Source organism: Mauremys reevesii, linkage group 6 (genome assembly GCF_016161935.1).
Source record: "Mauremys reevesii isolate NIE-2019 linkage group 6, ASM1616193v1, whole genome shotgun sequence".
NCBI lineage: Eukaryota > Metazoa > Chordata > Testudines > Geoemydidae > Mauremys > Mauremys reevesii.
Window position 1 is genome coordinate 86,024,423 of NC_052628.1, and position 25,670 is coordinate 86,050,092.

Below are 25,670 nucleotides of genomic sequence, written 5' to 3' on the forward strand. Positions count from 1 at the left end.
ACAGTGTTAAAAACAGCAGTGTAGACATTCCCTCTAGGGCTGGAGCCTGGCCTCTAAGATTCACTCTGTTCACCGGGGTTCAGAGCTCCCTGAGCTCCAGCCTGAGTGGGAACAGCTACACTATTTTTAGCATCGTAGCATGAGCCCCACAAGCCTGGGGATCTGACACTCGCTGTCATGGGTCTCTCTTTGCAGTGTAGATGTACCCTCAGGGAGAATCTTAACTTGCATTTAAAAAAAAAAGGCATTTCTAGTTATGGCTCAAAAAAGAGAAGGGGGTGGGAGGGGTTTCCAAAATATATTCATTTTAAAATCTCATGATTTTTAAGTCAATCCAATGATTTTGGAGGTGCCTTACTCATGACTTTTGAGTGGGTGACAATAATGTAGGAATCCCTTGTTGAAAAAATTGGCAGCACACAGCTGTCAAGAAGAACGTTTTCTATAATGGGGCTGAAGATGGTTTGATCCTATCCACACTATCAGTTATACAATTTTAGCACTAACAGGATACATATTGCTGAAAATTCTTGTCAGCTATTGTTCAGTTTTCCACTGTAGAATTGACATGGGCCTTAGTGTGCTCATGACACAATTTTGAAATGATGGTGCAGCCATAATTCTCTGAAAGGAGATTAGTCTCAAACACATTTCTGACTTCATATGATTCGCCATCTCTCTAGCTCAGATGCAATTCAGTTTCATGTGGTTCTTGGCCCAATAATACATATAAGAACATAGGTTTGAAAACAGTTCCAGGAGCAAAACCATTTTCAAATCTTTTTCCTTACTACTTTCACAAACAGGTTAAAAATGCCACAGTAGGTTAAAAAGGAATCCTTCTGGGTCACATCAAGAGTTAAAATACAACTTAAAAGCTAACTAGATCCCTCAGCAAAGGGAGCACTAGCAGAGTTATGCCTCCATAAACATAAAGCGAAAGTTAATCTACTTGGCATGTTAAACTTTTGACCCACACAAACATACCTGGGGGAATAGTTTGAAAACTGAAAAGATAATATTTATGTTTCATCAGAGAGCAGCACAAAGTTGCATTATTTAGTAAGGAAATCTTTTGAGATGCTTCACTTGCATGATCTCTCAGGGCTGGTACCTCTGTGTTAACATTTCAGTTGGCCTGCACCCCCCTGAAGTCAATGGCAAAACTGCAATTGACTTCAGTGGTTCAGAATTGGGCTCAATGTTAGTTGAACTGGAACACAGGGGCACAGCCTGGCTGTAAATCAAATTTCATATAGGTTTGTCACAGAGTTTGGGGGAGAAAAGGCCCTGCATCCCCGGCTTCCTGCGATTCACCATGACTCTCAGCCAGCCAGAAAAACAGAAGGTTTATTTAGACGACAGGAACACAGTCCAAGACAGGTCTTGCTGGTACAGACAACAGGACCCCCTCAGTCTGGTCCATCTTGGGGGGCCAGGGAGACCAGAGCCCCATTTGGGCTCCTCTCCATTTTTCCAGCCAGCTCCAAACTGAAAACTCTCCTCTCGCCTTTGTCTCTTTCCTGGGCCAGGAGGTCACCTGAACTCTTTGTTCTCCAACACCTTCAGTTGGCACCTTTGCAAAGGAGGGACCAGGCCATCAGTTGCCAGGAGACAGGGTGTCGGCCATTCCCTGTGCAGACAACATCACACTGGCCTAGACACCCAAGACAATCACACACCCCTAGACACCCGAGAAATGCATAGGGGAAACTGAGGCACCCACACAGCACTCAGAGAAAACATTAAGAACAGTCCCACTTTGTCACAAGGTTCCCTTGGAATATAAATGACCCATAAACCTGAAGAGAAGCAGTTTTGTGTAGGATGCCACTAAGGGACAAACGGGTAGTAATTTCTGTGAGTAAAACGGAGGACACTGAACTAGGTAACAAGATATTCTTCTTCAAAGTGTTTCTCTGCAGTATGAAAGAAAGAAAGAAAGAAAGTCCCCACTCCACAGGAGCTCACTGTGGCTTTTTCTGTGGATTTGCTCCTCTCTAGTCCACTGGAGGGAAGAGAGGAGCATAAGGGTCATTGATACTTTTTCACATTTTCTTTTGGCTACTGAAAAAGAAGAAACAATCTCAGAACCCTGCTGACACCTACGTCTCCTTTAAAATATTGTATGCAGAGTATTAAAAATAAGCAAAACCAAAGGGCTGAGGTGGGCTGATCCGTATTACAAGTCTTTTGGAACACTGAGACCTGGAAAGCAGTGTTTTCATTGATTGATTGGCAGTCTGATATGTAAGGACCACTAAATGTTCAAGAACAAGCGGGCAGCAGTTGCTCTCTTAAAAGTCGTCACTTGGTAAAGAAAAACAGCAGGACAGGGCCTTCTTAAGGCCCCTGGGCAACTGGTCGAACAGCAAGAGTTCAAGTAAAGCAAAGTATACTTAGGTAGTAGGCCCTATTTACATGCAATTTGGGTACCCGTGACTTATTCTGCCAGGTATAGTCCCACCAGATAAGAAGCAGGGGGTTGTTACGAGGATCCTGCTCTTCCAGTGAGCCAAAAATTGATATATTGAAGAGGCATAAGCCTAGTTATATATAACACACCCTCTGCTTCCTCTGTCAATAGCTTTTTTATACTCATGTATTAATCTACAGAGTCAGAATTGCAGGCTTTTTCTTTGTTACTAGCTGACACGGTCCCTTCACCACCTCCAGCCATCCCCTTTATGTATTATATTTCAGTTTAATCATCACTGTTCCTTTTCCACACTTCCTCACTTCTGTTAGCAGAAATGTCCCCATTGTCCTTGGACCGGGAAAAATGTTTGTTTAGGAAAACTGCCTAGCAACCGTTTTCCCTATTTCAAGGAGAAAGGCTATTTGCATAAAAAAGCCCCCCTGTTGGAGGCTAATGGAGATTCTGTTGAGAGCTGCTCAGTGACCACCTCTCAAAAGAAACCTCCCTTTCCTCCTGATCCCTCTGGGTGGCCTTTCTTTGCAGTGTCCACTTCATTTGGAAGGCAATGCCAATTTCCCACAAGGTGCATCAGTGTTCTGCAGTAGTGATGAGCTAATTCTAGTTCCGGACTGTGGTGGAAAGGCTCAGAAAGGTCTGATCCCTCAGGAATGGATTTTATTACCATGCTGTTCCCAGATTTTTTTTTCCATGCTGTACAACACACAAAGTGAACAACTGACTGTTAACCCCCTAAGTTCTGTCATTTTCTAGATGGCTAGCCCAAATGAATGCTTATAGGAGTAAGTACATACATTCCTGCACAGTGTCTTTCTTTTGCCCATCCCCACAATTACAAAATGCTGTAAGTGGGGTGCATGCAGATCTAAGTTTTCTCTATCTGTACTCTGTCAGGAACAGGTACCATAGGAGTCACTACTCATAGCAGTCTATGTCCACAGAATGAGAAGTAACTATTGATTGAAAATTTGCTTTGAAAGACCCTGGGTGAAATTCTGGCCCTTCGGAAATCAGTGCAAAACTTCCATTGTCTTCAATAAGCAGAATATCAAATCAACTCCTTCTCTTATATCTATAAACTAATGTGCAGCAAGTTTTGGTTTGTGGTGGGAAGATTTCTGATCCAAGTCCTGTCAGATGCTGAGGGCTTAAATAGGAGTGAAGGCCTTCCAGCACCCCCAAGGAGGTGCTGAAGACCTCCCGGGATCCGGCTCCTGTTTACTGGCAGCAGGCAGACTTTCTGATCAGGATTTTCCAAGCCTCTCCAGTTCTAGGGTTCACAGAACTAATTTCAGGTTGTGAATCACTGCTTTGCTCCAATTTAGACTCACGTGAGTGCTTTTTTTTTTTAAGGATGATTTAATTTTGTAAATGCATTTTTAAAAAAGATATTCTAAGTAAATGGACATCTGTGCTAAGAATCCCAGGTGGATGTCCTACACACTATACGTGCTGGGTCTGATTCTTCTCTTGTTTGTGTCAGGTGGACGTAGCTTCATTGGAAGCTATGGTATTACAATGGTACAAAACAGAACTGATCCAAACCAGAATCTATGTCCCTTGGGAAATTCTGATTTTTGACATTTGTTTTCAAACAAAATTGGAACAAAAAGTAGAAATAGCAAAACTTATAGTGGATGAAAAAAATCCAAAATTTTTCAATTTGGAAATGTCACAATGTTTTCATATTATTGATCAAAACAAAATTATTTTACATTCCCAAATATTATATAAACATTTCCTTGGGTTGAGCCAATATTAGTCTCTGTATTTGCCTGCAGTGCCTCATAAGAATTGTAGTTTGGGTGTGTCATGCCTCCCCCCTTTCCTGGCTACAGGATATCTCCCAAGAATGCTGCCTCTGCATAGCTGAGCCACTATGGTCCCTCATGGATAACTACCTCTAGTGTAAACCTAGTATAGAGGGAGAGTTTCAAAGACACACAGGGCAGTTAGGCACCCAACTCCAATGGAAAATCAAATACCTGGAAGCTGAATCAGGCCCTCTGTATTTGGCAAAATTGCTTTAGAATTTTGTGTTTATAACTCAGCCCTATATTTCACCTTATTTTTCTCTCTGCCACCCCTCTACTTTTTTTTTAAAGAGTCCTTAAGCAGAATATAAGCCAGTAAAATTAGAGTTTGATTCAAACTTTCAAGTACACAATGAGCTACTGGTCTCAGAATTAAGCAAAACAAATGCCAAATGCATCCCTGAAGTGAAATGAAGACAATGGAATTGTCCAGTGAAAACAATGGAATTACACCAAGGATGGATTTGGCTCTACCTGCCTAAATTGTGCCCACAAAATGCATGTTTGTCTGTGCACAAGAACCACTTTGTGCACACAAATGAATAACTGCAGGCAGGTAGCACTCAAACACAACATTCCCTATTTCAGGATTACATTTGCAGTGGGTCAGAATGTGCAATTTTATAAATGGTTTTGAAAATGTGATGTGTCTTCTAAAATACTGCATATACATTATAATTACTCTTTCAAAATCAGTTGTGTATTGTATCAGTCTCAGAGATGTCTGTCTATAGTTTCTCTTCCTTTTTAAATCAAAGGAATTGTGTGATAGAATTTTTAAGCTCCTGAAACGACAAGTCTCCAACATCATGAAATCCAAAACCTAGATCTCTCTAAATACAATAGGTCAAACTCAGATGATCAACACAAGCCCAGACAGAGATGAGTTTATTATTGTGTTCTCTTACTTTAGCATCCATAATATCTCTGTACATGGAGGATATATGTACTGTCATGGCCTGTCATTGTTATTGTCTCTGGGCATGGTTGTCAAGGCTCTGGGCATGTGACACTCCTTCCTCTAGCCAACTGTGTTCAGTCAGGATTACGAGGCAAAAAGAGAGAAGCTCTCTGCAAAAGAGTCTTGGGCTCTCCTCTTAGGATATACCGTAATATGTAATAATATGGTCTGTGTAAATGTAGAACAGATGGAAACAGAAATAAAAACCAAGTCTATGAACCTGTTAAACCTGTGCAAAGCTGACATGTAAACCAGTATTTGAGAAATGACCACATCTGTGAATGAATAGAGATCCAATACCAAATTCAGCCCTGGCACAAGCAAGTGTAGCTCCATGAATGGTAAGGGATCTGTGCCCAAGTGTGGCAGCTCTAAACCTGGCCACCAGGATATGCCTCTATTCTGTTGTATATACACTCCTAATAACAGTCATAGTGGTAACCTCCTGAAAGCTCACAATAATCATCTAAAATCTTCTGGGGCAAATTCTGGTCTTGGTTATACAAGTGTAAAACCAGAATAACTGTATTGATTTTAAGGGAGATACTCCAGATTTACACTGATGTAGCTGGCCCATTATTTACAATATATAGGATTATCATCAGTTATGTGAAACCATCGGCACACTGGTGTGCATACTCCAGGGCTATCAGAACCCTCTGTCACCCTCTAGTTCTCTACGCAATGCAATGAGTATGTTGGGCTATGATGGAGGAGCAAAGCTGAAAACACCTTATAGGGAAGGAGATAATTTCATTTGAGCATTAGATGCTGAAATAGCAGCTAATAAAAAGCCTTCAAACTGTGACAATTCAATACACACACCTACGAGGATGCCTTGACAAGCTGCTTGACTCACAACTCTTTCTTGCTTTTCCTCTGTGCAGCCTCCACCAAACTCACCCCCATGGGTAAACAGCTGTGTACTGACAGTAGAGAGGTGTCTGCCACTACTGCCATTTGCAAATAGAGAGACACTTGTCCTTTCCTGTAAACATCTGTGCTCTGGTGCTAGCCTGGCTAGTTATAGCTCAAATAAATATAAACCCCAACTTTGTCTTTTTTTAGCATCCTGCTGTCATACGTTAATTCTCTTTACAAACACGCACTTTGTCCTGGAAATAGGCTTAGTGAGATCACCCTTGGGTGATTATTTTACTAGCATTATCTTTAACAAACAGTTTGCATGTTGAGTCACCAGAAAGCATATAATGGGCAGTTGCCAGGAACTGAACACTGTACAATGCCTATATATCTGAGATCAGAATCTGGCCCATTCTTATAGTATTTGCTAAGAATAATAGGATTTTCAAGGATAAAGATGACCTGCAAAGGATTTTTTGAATTGGATTTTATTTTTTTATTGCTTTTTCTACGATGTAGAGAGTTGTTGGGTTTTTTAAATCTGTTTGATTTTTACCACAGAAATATCAGGAATGTCAAGTCTGGTCATCTTAACCATTGCTGGAAAACTTTCTTGAGGTCTCAGAAGGGTACTGAGTTCTCGCACATTAACTGAAGGGGTAGCAGTACTGAATCTTTAACAAGGACGTCCTTTGTCCAGTGTGCTCATTTACCATTGGAGTTAAATAGGTGTTAACACAAAACAAACAGACAAAGCAAAACCCCAAATAATTCTATAGTTTTAGTTAAAAATTGCTCCCATTCCCCCTTGCTCATCTGATATCGTTTCACTGAGTCGTGATATCGTTTCACTAGTTCTCCAGTCACAACTAGGCTAGACAAGACCTGAATGTCAAATGAAAAATATCAAGGGGTAAAAAACAATTTTTTTTATAAAAGTCTTCCTGGCCCTCTTTAAACATCAAAAGAAATAAAAAATGGCCCAAGCCCTGTTTTTTGGCCTTTGCAGATCACTTTTAAGTGACTCACTCAAAGTCAAGCCAGAGATGGAAAGAGAAACCGTGTCACCTGACAGATTTATTATTATTAAATATTGTTGTTGTTGTTGTATTAAACACTAGATTATACTATTAGCATGGAGCCTTTGGTAGATGGAGGTGCAGAGCTACATCATGCCAGTGGAAGCTCCTCAGTGCTCAAGGGAGGGAGGAATTTGTGACATCCCTTTCAGAGTATGTCTACACAGCAAAGAAAAACCTGTGGCTGGCCCCTGCCAGCCAGCTTGGGCTTGCGGGGCTCAGGCTGCGAAGCTGTTTTATTGCTGTGTAGGTTTCCGGGCTTGGGCCAGAGCCCAGGCTATAGAACCCTGCGGGAGTGGGAGGGTCCTGGAGCTCAGTCTCCAGCTCGAGACTGGAAGTCTACACAGCAATGAAACTGCCCTGCGTCCTGCAAACCTGAGTCAGCTGGCACAGGCAAGCTGTGGGTTGTTCTCTGCTGTGTAGACATACCCTTAGAGTGTTGTATATGCCCCACTGCATGGCCAGCCAGATTAGTTGCTACAGCTCTGAATAATTTCTGATCCTTCCCACCCATTTTTGGGCTGGTGCTCCTGAGAAAGCGTGAACAATTCAGTAACAGCCCCCGTGCTTTTCTGAATGTGGGTCTGCAGTTCTGACTTGCTCTTTAGTGGGCTGTGCAGGTGGAGAAGAGAAGTTCTTACAGAGTGTGAAATTCTGGTCCCAGTGAAGTCAATGACATAACACCTATGGAACTCAATGCAGTAAGGATTTCACCAGAGTCACTGCATCAATCCTACAAATCTCTGATTAGGTTGGAATGGCATTATATTTAAAACAAATTCCTGTTCGCTTATTCCTGAAACTGTGAGAAACTGACCTTCCTTGCTTATTTTCTTGTTTATAATAAACTAAACAAAAATGTACCGGTATATTAAATGTAAGTACAGAGTGGGTACCTGCAAACTTGGATTGGATGCATAAAATGGTTTGAAATAGTATCTCCAAGTACAGGAATGAATACCCAGAAAAGTGATTGTTACCATGATCCAATGTCACTACAGCATGTCACAGAGTAGTGCAGATGAGTCAAATGGAGGTCAGAAAGAAAGACAGAAACTCCAAGTCTTAAGGGATGAGAGCGTGATCAACAAAAAATAGACATCAGCAAAATAAATAAAAGCCCCCAACCGTTGTGAAATACAAACTCTTTCAAATCAATGCAAGGATGTGCTGCTATAAATGGAATGTAATTCTGCAGAGTGTCAGCAGAGCTCTTTAAAGCAGGTGACAAACTAATTGCTTGTTAGTCGTCCTATTTTGACTCAGGTGGGTGACAGCACTGGGGAGGAAAAGCCATTGCAATTTCATTGTGTCCTTGGGCACATCTGGTCTGGCTTTAGAAAACTATTGCAGTTTCATTACACGTTAATTTCTCCCCCTCCCCTCAAGTTTCCTGACAGACTCTGAAACAAACAAACAAACAAACAAACAAACAAAGGCCCATGCAGCCAATGCCACACCGCACACACACTAGCCAATAGCTAACCGTTATTTCTCTCCACAGTCATCCCTCCAGTATCTCTGTATGGCTACACTGACACAATGCAGAAGGCCATTAGCAATCTGACAGTGTGCAAGGGCTGAGGACCATCTTCATTTAACTAAACATACATAAAACAATCCTCTTTGCTCAAATCTAAAATCTCAATTGATTGACTGATGGGGGGTTGTCTCAGAGTAAACTAATTCCACTGTATCAATACACCCACCTGTATGGATTTTGGCAAGCACCAAATCATTTCTTGCAGTGCATTTTGGAGCAGTGTAAATCCCTCCAGTGAGTTGCTGATATAACTGTCAAGTGCAGGGGAAGAATCACCTCCTTATATGCAATTAAACTTTAACTGTTAAAAAACTTACCTGACTATAAACAGAGGTCAGCGCCACCTCAATATCATCTATGGCAGCATCACTATCCATCCCCACCACTGCCATAATTCTCTGGGCAGCCCTCTGGAAAATCACTACGGGCCTGATCCTTTCAGGACCCCTTTATGACTAGCCCCACATGTCCCTGGGCAGGGCTGGCCTGGCCAGAATCTTACTGGGGAACGTAGTCCCTGATCCTTACTAGCAGCCTCACAGGTACTACCAGTCTGAAAGGTGAGGTGAGAGGCAGGCCAGGGCCCTGTTCCTCTTCTGCATTTGCTCACAGACTGCTGGGTGTGGACCAATGGAGCTGCTTCTCTGTGTGTAGAAGAAATGACTTTAAGGGCAACATCTGTGTGTCCCATCCTCAGCTGATGTAAATTGGCGTAGCTGCTTTACACCAGCTGAGGATCTGGCCCATAAACAGAATCTCTCCCTGTCCTATTCATTCCCCAATTTGTTCTGCTGCCATCAACATTCTGTCTGCCCTTACAGTTACTCATCCCTCTCCACAGACTTACTTTCCCTCCTCGTTCATTCCATACCCCATTTATTATTGCACAATTCACTCTTTTACTTTCACTCTCCCTCCTGACTCATCCAGAATTCCTCCTGGTGCTCCAATTGCCATGTGGCCTGTGCTCTCTACAGGTCGGGGGCCATCCAGGGTGGGATCTTGCCCTTTGTCTAAACTCCCATTTACTTCAGTGGGAGTTTTGTCTGAGTACAAATATGGCAAGAACATGCACTGTGGGTCAAATTCAGACCTAGTGTAAGTATGCAGAACTCTATCAAAGTCAATAAAGTTTCACCTGCTTGTGCCAAGTCTGGATTTGCCCCACTTGAGGTTGATGGCATTAGATCCATGTTTCCATACCTTTCCCATCTGTCCTTCTGCAGCTTAGAATAATCAATTTTTGTTTAAGAGCAAGCGTAAAACAAAGGTGTTTATAATTAAAAATGGCATTGAAAATATAGTACACCTTCTATTTAAGGTTGTTGACATGCTTTACAAACATACATTATTAAGACTCACAATGGTTCTGTAAGGTAAATAAGTCCACTTGTACCAGTTTTACAGATGGGGTGACCTGAAGCACAGAGTGGTGATTTGCCTGGGTCACAGCAAGTAGGGTTGATATTTTAGATGCAAATAACCCCCCGCCAGTCCTGATTCTCAATCCCCTGCTGTAATCCTCTCTGATATAAAAAAAAATACAGTAGAACTCTGTTTATCCGACCTTCCATTATCTGGCTCTCCATATTAACTGAACCACCAGTGCACACACATTCAGAAGTGGGCGATCTCTCCTGTGGCCGCTAGACGGCACTGCAGCCTCACACTTCCCGATTCTCCGGGTTATCTGAATTTTTGATCATCAGATCTGGCCCTGGTCCCAATTGGATCTGATAAACAGGGCTCTGCTGTGTAACCAGTAACCACTACAGTACATGTTTTTTCAAGTTTTGAAATGATGTCATTCTTATATTACAATGATCAAATAGCTTGAAATACCAGATTCCTAAAGGACAAAATGTGTCAGAAATCTGGTTCAGATGTTTACTAAATGCTAGGTTTTGCCCATTGAAAAAAGGAAGAAATAAACAACAAAAAGATTTATGGTTTTCAGCTGTTAATTAAAACAACTCAGTAAATATAAATACTACAGTATTTCCTGTGTCTAGCCTGCCCTGCCCCATCCCACCCATACGTAATAACAGTCTCTTCTCAGGCCTCTCACAAACAACTGTGCAGAATCAGCTCTGTCCTCTTATGGAATCAGCAGCTAAATTAAAGTGGAGATGACAGAGATATTTATCACACAACACCAATACTGATCATTAACGTATACAGTATATTTCATCCATGAGGCTTTTAAAGTCCTTTGCAAATTTGAAAAATGAAACTCTGAGATAAATTCTGACTCCCATGGACGTCAATGAAAATTGTATTGGCCAGCATATGGACATATATATCAGGATTGCTTCACCCACCACTGAAGTGCAACCAACACCAGAGTGAAACAAAGCAAACACAATCAGATGAAGACAGGAAATGCTTATCGTCAGCTATGAGGCATTTCTTTTTGGATGCTGAGCATATCTCCAGTAAAGGATTCTGCCTTAGTCTCTGTCTCTTTCTGACTGAAATAATTTTCATAGGTGCAGTGCTGTTGCCTACAGATTATATCCATTTGAGCAATCCACTAGTCTTAGACATTTGTAAGAACACATTTTTATAACACCTATGTGTTGGGCCAAATTTGACCAACCACGGTCCCTTTAAAGATGCCTTTTCTTTTTTGCAGCCAAGTAAACTTGCCAAATTTCTGACCTCTGAAGGATTTTTTAAACCATTTTTAATAAGAAAACTAAAGAAAAGGACTCTCCATCAACTTTTGCCAGGAGCTTCCAAATTTACCAAACTTTAAAACTCAGATTCACCCTCCATATCCAATTCTTTAAGGGTCCAGGATGTGTGGATAATCCAGTTTAAAAGTGACACCAGTATGATCAATGTGATAAGATGACTGAACAAGACCTCAGTTACTCTTGAAAGTGACAGTTCACTTACCCTATAGTAATCAGTACTGTACACATCTCTGGACATTCCAAAATCTCCAATCTTCACCAGCAAGTTCTCACCAACCAGGCAGTTCCGGGTGGCAAGATCACGATGCACAAAGTGCTGTGATGCCAAGTAAACCATGCCGGATGCAATCTGCTGGGCAATGTGCAACATCTGGGACTGGGTCAGCTCAGCTAGAAGGTTGCCTTCTGCCATCAGTACTGCATCTGGTCCATGTGCCCTGCATGGAGCACACAAAAATACGGGCTCATGAAATAAGAGGTCACTTATAAACTAGAGTGACTGTGGAATTCTCATTAGGGAAACTGAAAATGTAATAGTGGCTTATTTAAAGGTGATGGGCTAAATTCATGTGTGGTAGGAATGAATTTGTCTCAGTGTTTTTTTTCCTTCACTGTTTTCTCTTTCTTTCAGGGTGAGGAAGAGAGGTAGTTGAATATATTGCTTGTGAAAGTAAGGAACTGGAACTAATAACAACACATCCCAACCTAATCTGCTGTGCCCCTGCTGTTCCAGCACAGGGGCCTTTCCTGGACAAAGGCTGCCAGTTGTGCTAACTGTATGGCAGCAGGAGAACATCAAAGACAGAATTTATACTTAGGTCTCTAGAAGGGAAAGGCCACTGCAGTAACACCATTTTTCTTCCCTTTTTCTAAAGCCTAATATCCCCTTCCACAGGGAGATGGGGCATGACACATGTGTGGTTTTTTTTTTTTTTTAATTTAAGGTGAGAGAGCTAACTTTACTCTGGGGAACAAAAACAGAAATAAGAGGAATGATTTCAGATTTTCACCCTTAATTTACCATCCACATGAAGTAGCTCCACTAATCCCAGGTGCCCTTTATTGATTTTCCCATGGGTGGTGAATTCCACCTGATGCACAGGAGACAGGTCACAAAACTCATTCCAGTTGGCACGGCCGTGCCAGATCAGAAAGCTGGGTTTCTTTCACTGGTTCTAGGTTAGCTTTGAAGTACAGCAAGTCCTTAACACAAACTGATCAGCCCATTCACATGAGAAATTACGAAGCTCTTTGGGGCAGGGATCATGCCCTTGATAGCTCATTGTGGCACAACCAAATATACATATATGACACCTCTGTTGTAACTACTGACACTGTTTTAGGGCAAGCTTTACTATCCATTCCCTGATACTGAATTAAGGCAAGACTAAAGAGGTCAGTGGACCCTGATCATCCTCCACCCTGATGTGCTTCAATATTCTGAATACCCATTATTTTATTCCACAGCAGCACCTTCTCTCCACATTTGTAGATCTGACCTTCCAAACGGGCCAAATCCTCCCCTCTCTCCTCTTTCTTTTAAAAAACTCTCCCCCACCCAGTGATTTGCTTTCCCATAGACCCCATTCCTCACCCCAAACAAGTACTCTGGATCAATAGGGGTTATGTTTAGCCTCAATTCATCCTTGGGAAGAGGGTATAGACGCTTGGGAAAGGTTTGCAAATTAATCAAATTCTGATACTACCTACCAGAAGTATGATATAAAAATTGCTGGGAGGGAAAAAAACTTCACAGATGAAGTGACAGATCTGGGAGCTAAATGAAGGAAGGTTTGTCACATTACTGGGCCTGCAGTTGGCACTGTGCAGAAAAGCTAGCTGCACATGTTTTGTCATGGAGCATGGACAGCCGTGCAACTGGTGGTAGTTAAAGAAATAAAGGCAGGATGATAAACCCCAGGCTAAAACCCAAATGTGAATTCATAATGAAAAGCATGGTACATCCTCATCACACAGATTTTTAATAGCCCTCCTCATGAAGGAAGCTGCAAATCTTTACTAATTTAGAAAACTACTTATCTTTCACCACATATTTCTTTCTTAATTAAACTTCTGCATTTTTTAAATGTTCAACCCATCTTGCTTATCTTCCTAATTTTCCTTGTTAATCATGAAATCCTTATCTCCAGCAATGCACAGCTGTAAGAGACAGTAGCATAGACTTTGCCTGATCTATATCACCCCTCCTACGCCACAATGGTGCACACAGGGAAGCTTTTGACCTTTAGGATGCGGTCCTACTCCTGAAACGCGACACTATGCTACAGGAAGCAGCAATACTGTTTGGTCCTACATTGGTTAAACTCTGGATTCAGTTTCCCCTGATGGCCTTGGGTGGCGCTGCAGGGTAAGAAATAGATGCTCTTTTACAGACCAATTACAACTAACCTTTCATCTGCAGTACAAACTGCAGCAAATGTGAGAGGAATGACAAATTTAAGATCAGATTAAACAGCTTGTCCCAACATAATCATTATATGTTCTAAATATGTCTTATTAATAAAAAAAAACCCAAGTTAGCACATATACTGTCTGCTAAGCTGTATTACGATATGATATTTCAAAACCAGAGTGCAGGAGTTACAAAACAACATCTAATCAGAAAATACATAAATAAATAAATATTTCAAATGATGACTAATAAGCATCTACAATTCCAGCTTGTTTTAATGTTGAAATTTTACAAACAGGCAGTCAAGACTGGTATCGTTTGCAGAGTGGAGGCAGTGTCAATGTCTCAAAAGAAGAGGTTATAGACAGGGCGGTGATAGGCAATGAAGGGCCATAAAAGTGAAACAAGTAGCTTGCATGTCTCCCCCAGAGAAAAAAATCTGCTTTATAGTTCATATAGCCAAAGTCTCTAACTGTGGAACAAAAGGCTCTTGGGTTACTTACACACTGGGGAAACCCTGTCAGATTTACCAGGGCTATCCCAACAGGGAAATGTGGGCAAGCTCCTGTGGGGGAAGGAGGTAGGATGGTAACATAGGGTCTGGAACTGGTAGGGTTGGAAGGCCTAATCGGACACCCTCAACCCTCTGGTGGAACAAGGTGCTGGAAACCATCAGGAAGACTTTACAGAATTTGCTGTCCCCTATGCAAATGTTTTCATTTAAGAGCAAATTCTGTCCTTGTTTATTATTATGTGGGGCAGCATGTACTAGTGCATAGAGTACATGCATGAGGCCAACAGATTCTTGGACTGGCCCATGAGTTATCTACAAAGTGTTTTGGCAGCGACTATTAATTTATGATAGCAGCTCTACTGCTATCATAAATAAAGAGTTGATTTCAATCTTTGATACCCAGATGCACATCACAGCATATCTTTATAAATCTGCACACTGAGTCAAATCAAGAACTAGCAATATCACTGTGCCATAGTAGATCATTAGTATCGTCTAATGCTTCCTTTGTGACAACACACAGGATTTAGCAATTGGCCCCTAATGGAACAGTCCTTATTCATAATTTTATTGCAATAGATAAAGGGTAAAATTTGAAAAAGCACTGAAGTGACTTATGGGACAGATTTACAAAGGTATTTAGGTGCCTACAGACGCAGGCAGGCACCAAGTGGGATTTTCAAAAGCATCTGTGTGCACCATTAGGAGCTTATCTGCATCTTTAGGCACCTAAATACCTTTGAAAATCTTGTCCTTGTGGGCCTAAGTCAAATTAAACTTAATGGCCTAAGTCACTTTTGAAAATGGAACCTAAGATCCTAAGTCACTTAGAGAGAGACCTGGGTGTTTTGATTGATCACATGATGACTATGAGTCACCATGTGATCCTAAAATGCACCAGGCAAGGCATTTCCAGTAGAGATACAGAGGTATTAATGCCATGGTGCAAGGCATTGGTAAGACCTCCTCTGGAATACTGTGTACAATTCTGGTCACCCATTTTCAAGAAAGATTCATTTAAACAGTAACAGGTGCAGGGAAGAGCTACTAGGATGATCAGGAAAATGGAGGGCCTATCTTATGAGAGGAGACAGAAAGAGCTTGGCTTGTTTAGTCTAACAAAACAAAGGCTGAGAAGGGATAGGACTACTCTCTATAAATACATTGGGGGTGGGGGGTAAACACCAGGAAGGGTGAACAGCTATTTAATCTAAAGGTCAATATTGGCACAAGAACAAATGGATATAAACTGGGCATGAACAAATTCAGGCTGGAAACTAGAAGAAGGTTTCTAACCATCAGAGGAGTGAAGTTCTGGAACAGCCTCCCAGTACGAGTTGTCAGGGCAAACAACTTAATTACTTTTAATAGAGAGGTGGACAAATTTATAAGTGGAATTGTAGGATGGGGTTGCTTGTGATGGCAAGTAGCAGGGCTCAACAGCCCTGGGGCTCCCTTCCCGATTATGTCTTACATTCCTAAAAGCTTATGTTTCATGGCTTCAGCTGGTCACCTGAAAAGGTCAGGAAGGGATTTCATCATTTCATTCCCCCTCCCCCTGCCATGTATTCTGGTATGTTTGGGTTGTTGTTTTTTATCTCCTTCCTCTGAAGCATCAGAGATGGCTACATCTGGAGATGGAACACTGGATCGGGAGGACCAGTCCTCTGAGGCAGTACATAGCATTCTCTTGGTTGCCTGGTTCTTGCACCCATACTCAGCGTCTAACTGATTGCTATATGTTGTGTTGGGAAGGAATTTTCTTCCAGGTCAGACTGGCAGTGATCTTGAGTGTTTTCACCTTCCTTTCCAAGAGCAGCATGGAGTGTGGGTCACTTGCTGGTATTAGCTGGGTATATTTATCAATTCCCTCTCATTGCGGAGGCCTTGGGCATTGTTGCACCTCAGTCACACCTATTTTCTGCCTGTGACACATAATAGTTTAGTCTCCTGGTGGTCCCTTATGGCCTTAAACTCTATAACTCTATACATCTGAAACACAAAATATGCTGTCTTATGTCCCCACCCCCACCCCCAATACTAGATCACAGTCTAGTTAAGAATCAAGGGCAACAAAGAGCAACAGAATGACCTTTTCCAATTTTGAAAAACTTAATCAAGCTTAGGGTGACCTTGCCAGTTAGGATGAGATTCTTGTTTCTTAAAAGGACATCATATCTCATTGTGCAATATAGTTGCTGTTTATAAAATGGTAGATATGCAGAGAGTAGCCGCAGAATACAAAGTATGGTACTAAAATCATGTAAATGTTAAAAATGTTTATTATACTCTTCAAAATAAAACAGTTTGTTTATTGTAATTGAGTTGCACATTCTCAGTACTAGCATCCTCTCCAAGGGCCCAATTTAAACAGATGCAATGGCACTGAAGTCTTTAGGTCTGTATTTGAGTCATAACATCTATCCAGGAACACAAACATAAATAATAAATTCCAGAGATAGTCTGAATGTGTGGATCTAGTTCTAGAGTAGGTTTAAACTGGGGTTTGAGGTTTGCATTTGAGTTTAAATCAGGGATAATCTTTAAGGTCTGATTTCTGATTCAACAGCACCAAATTTTCGTGAGCTGTTCTCATGAGATTTCAGGCCCAAGAGGTAGAAATTTCATGGGAAAAAAAGCTGTTGCAAATGTCTATTATCTTGTAACATTTCGCCTATGTCCAGCGTGGAAATCTCTAATAACCAAGAAACAAACCCAAACCCAATTCCTGGATCTAATCTGAAACAGAACCATAAAAATAGCTGTGGATTTGGGAATAAATCTTTCCTCTCTCTTGAAATTCTTGTAATTTTTTTCCATCTCAGATGTGGATCTGATATTTCAGTTTTGGCTCATCTTTTATAAATTAAGCAATTACATTATGTGATTCTTTACACTATAAGTCACAAATACAGTAAAAGGTGATTTTTTTGAAATGTACTGACTGTCTTTTGCTCCTTAGATCTTTTATGCTCCAGTACGAGAGATTTATTTTTGGAGTTTCATGTATTCTTTCTGTTGTTATTGCATTTTCCTTTCTCCTTTGCTTGCCCCACCTAGAATATTCCTTTGCAGAAAAAAAGCTTGTTCAAATGCCTTTCTGCAGCAAAAGAAGCTGTGAGAAATGCTGTCAAAAATACTGTAAGTTTCAATACTGTAAGTTTACAATAGAGATCGAAAAGGGGATGGGCGGCAAAACGTAGATCTGGATCCAAACTCCCCCAAAGTTCAGAGGTGTTTCCATCCAGGGTTTTCATTTGGGCCCAGCACAGAGAGACATAAGAAACATAAGAAAGATAAGTTGGATTTTGCCAAACTTCATTACTCAAGCTTTGGATTTGAAAAACTAAAGATGATTCGGAATCAGATCCCATTTTAGCCAAGGTCTCAAAGTTTTATAAACAAACACCATCTGCTGAATTAGTCGTGGAAAACTATGGCCAAGGAAACAGGGAACTGGGATACAATCCATGTGGTATAATGTAAAAAATGTAAGGAAATGATTTAAAGATACTTCTAAATAGGCAAAACACTTGATGAGGCAAGACACAAAATCACAAAACGTGAACTAACTGGGTGTTTATCAGGTTTCCATTCTTAGGGTATGTCTACATTGCAAAGAAAACACGGCACTGAGAGCCTGTGTCAATTGACTTGAGCTCGTGGGGCTAAAATATCAGTGCAGATGTTCTCACTTGGGCTGGAGCCCTGGCTCCGAGACACTTTGCCTCTCCCCAGGTTTCAGAAACACTGCCCCTACTATCACCTATGCAGAATGATACACCTTCATGAATTTACCTGAGGAATTTATTCAGATCTCCATGCTTCATGTACTCAAAAACCATGATGAGTGGATCACCTTCCACACACACACCATAAAACTTCACAATGTGCTCATGCTGTAGGTTAGTCAGCAATTCTGCCTCTCGGTGGAAGTCTTTCCGAGCATTATCACTGGCATCTTTCAGTGTCTGGAAAAGAAATGGAAACAGATATGTAAAACATAAAGAAAGTGGTGGTGGGGGGGAGATGAGGGTGCAGTACTATGTCAGGGACAGAGAAAATACATTTTTGGTGTGACTGGTTATAAATATCAGAGCTAGATCAAAGTAAAGTACAGACCTGTGATTTTACAGTATTTCCTCTGCTATATTTCATCACATATTTATTATTACAGTAGAACCTCAGAGTTATGAACACTAGAGTTACGAGCTGACCAGTCAACCACTCACCTAATTTGGAACTGGAAGTACATAATCAGGAAGCAGCAGAGACCAAAAAAAGAAAGCAAATATAGTACAGTACTGTGTTAAACATAAACTACTAAAAAATAAAGGGAAAGTTTTAAAAAACCTGATTTGACAAGGTAAGGAAACTGTTTCTGTGCTTGTTTCATTTAAGTTAAGATCACTAAAAGCAGCATTTTTCTTCTGCATAGTAAAGTTTCAAAGCTATATTAAGACAATGTTCAGTTGTAAAATTTTGAAAGAACAACCATTGTGTTTTGTTCAGAATTACGAACATTTTAGAGTTATGAACAACCTCCATTCCTGAGATGTTGGTAACTCTGAGGTTCTATTGTATTAATCTTTTCTGTTGCAGTAACTTGTAGAAGCTCCAGTCATGGACCAGCACGACCATTGCTAGGAGCTGGACGAACACCAAACAAAACAACAGTCCCTGCCACCAAGAGCTTAGAGTAGACAAAGGGCCTGAGTTTCTTTTGCTTTACACTAGTGTAAAACCCCACTCTTGAATTGGAGCCTGTGAGTATTGTAAGTTCTCTGAAGTAAGGACTGGTCCCCCTAAAACACTTAGCAGAATTGTAGGTGTTTTAATTAATTGTTTTATGTTGTTGTTATTGCTGTTTGGCATCAAAATTGAGTTAAGCATTTTGCAGACTTATAGGTGGTCATCTCTCTGCACAACAGCTTACAAACTAAGGCCCCAATCAAAGACTCACTTTGAGTTCAATGGATCTACTCGCATGCTTAAAGTTAAGCAGAGACTAAATGTATTTCACTTAAAAAGAAATGAAATGCTACTATAATAAGGACCAGATGGAGGGGCAATGTGGGATGGAAAGAGGAAGGCTGGACAGCAGCCTGAAGGTTCTACAAAGTTGCCCCTCATTCTTCCCCATAAATCCCAGGATCTGCAAATTTTGGAGACCACTCCTCTACCTCCTCTATGACCTCACAAACATTTCTTACCTGAGAGGAGCATTTCTGAACCTCATTGTGTTTTCTGAGACAAGTGTCCCTCTCCCACAGGTATTACCAGAAGAGGGTGATATCACAGTTTCAGGGTAACTGCACTTGTATTTCCCCCTCTGTGATCCCTCAAATGCACCCACTTAAGGGTTTCTGACTCCCCGCCACCACTTCTCTTCAGTGGAGCCCCACATCTCACTCCCTTCTGACTAGGATTTTTAAGACTGCACAGCTCCCTGATCTACCTTGTGATTGCCCCAGCAAGCCAATCTGCCTAAAAGACCAGTGCTGTGCTTTGCTTTCTCTTCAAAAAGCTATGCACTGTGTACTGCCAGAAGTTACAAATCACCACATAGCTCCTTTTCAGCAAGCACATTTGTTCTTAAGGTGAAAGCATTACTGGAAAAGCATATCAAAACAATCAAAAATGAATTAATATTAAAAAGTTTAGCATAGATCACTCTAACTGCAGCATAGAGCTCTGGTAGGTGCTAGTCATTCAAACCTCATAATGGGGCTTTCCCTGTGGTTACAAGTTCATATCAGTCTTTAGATCAGGAACCAGAAATGAAGGCCTCAAGTCAGTTTAAGATCAGGCTATTTATCCAAAAGTCCTTTCTTTGCCTGTTGGTCTCTGGGGAATCCACTTTGAACCTTTCTGGAGATGTAATAACGTGAGTGATTTGCCTTAAACATCCCCTACTGTTTTCACTAAGGGAAGAGCTGTGCTAATCCTCCCCTCATGGAATGTATACAATCCCTGGCTCACAGTGATACATAAGCCATTCATTTACATTTAAGACAATATTGTCTCCCAAAGATATTGCAGGTAGTTGCCCTGTCACAGGTGCAATACGGATTTTAGCTGCTGCAATACCTACCCATTATACATCATCATTATATGGAGCTAAGTCATCTAATAGCAACATAAACTCAGGTTCCATCTATCGACACAGAACAGCCATGCTATGGGACCAAGTTATAACACATTATTAGATTGTTCAGGACTTTAGAGTAGTACAGGAACTGAGCTAAGGTCCAGTCTACAGCAAATAATGGATTACAGGGGACATCTGCGTCACAATGTGTTTTCCTGTGATGATTTTATCTGTAGTGTAGTTGGGCCCTCATTCAACTAATTGTCAATATAACAGCTCTAGAAAAATAGTTCATTGTAAAAACAGATTTTTAAAACAAAGCAATTATGAGGACTACTTTAAAAAATAAAATTTGGGGAAAATATATGCTTCTCCATCACACATTTTCTCAGGAAGATTGTAAAAATGCTGACAGCTTTGTTGTATCAAGATGGCATATTGTGTGTTTCAGAAACTATTTTTTTATCTTTGAGAAGCAGCAAAATTATTCTATGATGGAGCAGTTGCTATAGCAACTACACATTTTCCGTCAACCAGCAGAATGAATAATGGCCTAAAACCTGGGTAGACTGTTGAGAGTTTCTGCTACCATGGGGGTTGCTTGAACTTCTCCCCAACTTGCATCTCATGTTTCCCCCCATGTAGCACACACAATAACTTTACTGCATTAGAGAGAGCTGACACTTGTGCATGGAGATACTGGTGCTGAGCAAAAATTAATAAGCAAACAGAATTTACATACAAATGACACAGAATACTGCATTTGACTTGTTCTCAATGTAGCAGGGAAACAGGAGAGTCTTAAAGAAATTGAGACAAAGATGTATTCATTATTAGTGACAAAGGGGCCAAATCTCTGCAAGCAAAACTCCCCCTGAAGTCAACCGGGGAAGAAGGGATCTTTCCCCACAGACAGCAGAGCTGCTCCATGACTGTTGCAAAAGCCCCACCTCTGCTGCACCCTGAATTGTCACAGATAAGAGTCTGTTTGTGTCATAAAATTAGGTACTCCACTTACACAGCTGACTCTCTAAGGCTACATTTACACTACGAGCGAGGCGTGTGATTCCCCAGCTCATGTACACATACTTGTGCTAGCTTGTATAAATAGCAGGATAGCCACGGTAGTGGCAGCAGAGGCATGGCTTAGCCATTCCAAATACAAATCTACCTGAGTCTTAATGAGAGCACACAAGGACATGCACACAAACAAAGGAATCAAATCACGAGCACATAGTCTAAAATATATGTGAGGTGCATCTGAGTTTCTGAGATCAGGATCAAGACTTAAACATCCAGCTGCTTAAAATAATATGAGGCATGTGTGCCCATTCCACCCCCATGGGTTCAGGAGGACCAGGAAGCAGCTGCAGACTTGTGCTCCACAGGAATTCCCTCCATCTGACTCTAGTGGGGTCGAGTGAATCCAAGACTATGCCCATGGATCTGTTCCCATGACAGTGACTTATGGAGGGTACTGCAACCCTAAGTCTGCAGTAGTGGTTTGGAGTGGCAACGTGGCATAGAAGGGGGCATGTGACTATTCCTCCATTCACTCACCAAACCCTTTGGAACTGCCTTGCAGTAAATAGCCCACCCATGTACAGAGGGTCTGTACAAGGCTTATGCACCAGTTACAGCTCACTTAAGTCTTTTGTGCATAGGATCTGGCACACAGAAAGAGTTCCTGCACACAGTGCACTGTCCAAAAAACATAAAGGTCAACATATATGAAACCTAACTGGCTCAAAAATAGTATTATTTTCAATGGAAGAAGCATGGATATTTGGATGTGTATCTGATTTTATCTACAACCAGGTTTTTCTGAGTCTTTTAGCTCTGAAATCATTTGCTGAATCAATATAAAACTTTAAAATATCTGTCCACCCAAAAGGAAAGTGCTGTATTTTGAGTCAGGCCCAATTCCTTCTATAAGGCACAATAACAGTTATTTCTTAACATGCATGCACAATGCTGTTACGGTTGCCCAGCAACCAGCAGAAGGCATGTCAAAGATCCAGAGGAGCCTCCAATGAATGAAAAGAAGCTCTGACAACAATTTCACATAGGTGAGAAGATGCTCACTCCTGGGCCAACTTGCTCAGCTTCTTTGTTGCCTAAATCCTCCAGAAATAGACATATTTGTCGCCAAATATGCACTTCAATTATGATGGTAGAAGCTTTTTCACAGGAACATTTTTAGTTTGTTCTCAGTCCCAAGGGGTTTTTTCTAGGTTTACTGGTGTGAAATCCTTCTAAATTATTCACAACTCTGAAAGGTAGAAATACCATAATTGTACTTTGAACCCTGCCTCAAGATACATTTCCCTTGGAGCCCAATCCTGCTCCCACTTAAATCAATGGGAGTTTTACCATTGACTTCAATGGGAGCAGGACTTATTCTATCATATGTACAGAAGTAAAGTGGTCACCCTAATAGGAACACAAGATTTGCCATACTGGGTGAAAACTTTGGACCCCCTAGTCCAGGGATTGACAACCTTTCAGAAGTGGTGTGCCGAGTCTTCATTCATTCACTCTGATTTAAGGTTTCGCGTGCCAGTAATACATTTTAATGTTCTTAGAAGGTCTCTTTCTACAAGTCTATAATATATAACTAAACTAGTGTTGTATGTAAAGTAAATAAGGTTTTTAAAATGTTTAAGAAGCTTCATTTAAAATTAAATAAAATGCAGAGCCCCCTGGACCAGTGGCCAGGACCCAGGCACGGTGAGTGCCACTGAAAATCAGCTCGCGTGCCGCCTTCGGTACCCGTGCTATAGGTTGCCTACCCCTGCCCTAGTCCAACATTCTCTTTGACAGCAGGCAGTTTTGGATCATTCAGATAAAGGAGTAAGAACCCCCAAATGGGCAGTTAGGGAATAGCCTGCCCCCAAAAGGAAATTTCTTCCTAATAGTTCAGTTAGATGGTAGCTTATGCTTAGAGGCTTAGATTCTTTCCTTGGTTATCAGTCAGATGGCTAATAAGCACTACCCTAAGTATAGATTGTGATGAGGCCTTGTACCAGTCCTGGTGCTGTGAACTGACAGAATCGTGTCTGTTAATCCATGGAGACACCTGTCCCTCAAAGCCATTGTGAGCTGAACTGAGAAAGAGCAACAAAGAAGGGAGTGGGCAGGCAGCATCTAAACAGCACCTGAAGTGACTCCCTTTTGGGCTCCATTTGTTCAGGACTGACAAAGGGAGTAAGAGAATGGAAAGGTGCTGATTATGCCACTGCACTGCTAAGTGAGGGAAAAGAGAGGAAGTGTAGATTTATTAATCAATTGGTCAGAAAACAATCTCATCTCTTCCACAAAACAATGAATGAAAAATGCTATATAAAAGCTATGCATTGTTGTTATTATTCACTTATCCAAAGGCTGTAATCTCTAACCCCTCACTTCCTCCCTGCCTCTGATATATCTTTTCAGGGCTACATTTTTATTTTTTCCCATCAATTTTATTAAACTACTGCAAAGACCTGCAAGCTTCCATAGACCCGTGAGCTTGGCAAACTCAGAGAATGTTTGCAATAAATTATTCGTTTGACACATCTAGCCTCCTTTCCTGCTCCCACATTGCAAGTTACTCAAATCTATTTGTTGTTTACATTTACATGAAGAAGATCTGCTGGGATGTTTTACTCTATGGATGGATCATGAATATTCAGAATTTGCACATAGTTGTTTCGTTGTGAATGTCAGATGGGTCACGTGGTATTGTTTCTGTTCCCTAACTCAGGGCTCAGTTCTGCAAAAACGTATGTTAATGAATAGTCCCAATGACTTTAATGGGGTTTTTACTTTTCACATTCAGACCTTTGTGTGTATTGGTAGGACAAAGGTGGGGGGTGGGAGGAGAGGAACTGCCTTTTTCATAAGATGCCCCCAGCAGACTCCAAAATGTGGAGTGGAAATTAGTGAGGATTAGTTAATTATGTTTTCTTCTGTACATCCACAGTTGGGATTGGGAACCACCCTCAGGAGCTCCGCTGCTTGGCAGGAGAGTGCCTGTGGGGTAGCCTAGCTACTGCACAGATGCCCCAAGGTCAGTGGGGATGTCCCCTTATTTCCTTCTGGAGCACGAGTGGAGTTCGGTCCTTTCTGTGATGCTGATAAACTCTTCCTCCCCTCTAAGGGGAGAATAATTCCAGATATCAGCAGCTTCATAGTTATTGATGTTTTCTCCTTAGTTTTCCTCCTCCCACTGGTTTTCGTTTGGAAGGGCAGAATGGAGTCCTATAACCAAGAATTACCCTTCCAGCATTGAAATGCAGTCACTTCTGGATTTCAACATAGCAGCAGCTTAAGAGCACACCACAATTTTACCTAAAAGCTTAGGCCAGGAAATGATATTGTAAAATGTTGGCAGTTGACTAAGAACCACATGAACCTTTGTGAATAGTTCTTTGTTGACTAGCAGTTACATGTGTAACCTAGTCATGTAGCTGGTTATAGTTTAGGGGTTTTTTAGACATACGAACATGAGCCCCCATGTATTTTTAATGACACTTCTGCCATTATTTTTCACTCCTCGTATTTCAGATAGACCATAAAAGATTTTGCCCCATTGTGACACTGTCATTTCCCCCCGCCTCTTTTCTTTATGAAACTCAGCTCTCATTTTATAACCCACAGCAAGATCAAATATCATATTCTCTTGACACTCCATCAGCCTCGTGAGCCCTTGCACATATATCACAGGAGTTACACTGGGCTTACTGAACAGGCAAACAGATCATTTACAAATAAAACAGCATTAGCTGAAACCATGAATTAACAATGGAAATCCTAGACTCTCTTACCTTCACTGCCACCAAGATCTTGTCCTGTTCTGGAGAAAGGTTATAGCACTCGGCCAAGAAGACTTTCCCAAAGGCTCCTTCTCCCAGCTCTCTTTTTAGAACAATATTGTGTCGTTTGATGTGCTGAACAACTGTAAAGTGAACATAAAATGCATGTTAGAAGTGAATCTGGGGGAAAGGGTGGGAGGGTGCCCAGATGCATATGTACACTATGGAGGAGGAGGATTTTCCTGTACAGTACTGTGCATGTAGTGGAAAGAATGCCATAGATGTCATTAGAGTTCTGTCATCAGCCAGATCACTGTAAGAAGTGTGTGTTAATATAGTTATAGAGAGGGCACAGTTTATTTGCTTTACAAGACATGGCACTGAGACCCTGGCAGTCATCAGGAGAGAGGTTATCATCAATAGACTTGGATGAATGTGAGAGTGAATATTGCTTTCCCG

At 41.3% G+C, this 25,670-nt stretch overlaps 1 protein-coding gene and 1 long non-coding RNA gene across 3 annotated transcripts in view; one reads left to right on the forward strand and one right to left on the reverse strand.

Annotated features, from left to right (window-relative positions):
* Positions 1–25,670, reverse strand: part of NTRK2 (neurotrophic receptor tyrosine kinase 2) — a 275,271-nt gene that overhangs the window by 45,447 nt on the left and 204,154 nt on the right. For both annotated transcript variants that reach the window (XM_039543228.1, XM_039543226.1), the window contains exons 14-16: positions 25,224–25,354; positions 18,123–18,295; positions 11,600–11,834 (exon numbers count right to left, since the gene is read on the reverse strand). In XM_039543228.1, the coding sequence (XP_039399162.1) occupies positions 11,600–11,834; positions 18,123–18,295; positions 25,224–25,354 (539 nt within the window). The remainder of the gene's footprint in view (positions 1–11,599; positions 11,835–18,122; positions 18,296–25,223; positions 25,355–25,670) is intronic.
* The window catches only part of LOC120407554, a 58,677-nt gene continuing 55,432 nt past the window's right edge, over positions 22,426–25,670 (forward strand). The window contains exon 1 of the long non-coding RNA XR_005600105.1: positions 22,426–22,484. This is a non-coding gene — a long non-coding RNA (uncharacterized LOC120407554). The remainder of the gene's footprint in view (positions 22,485–25,670) is intronic.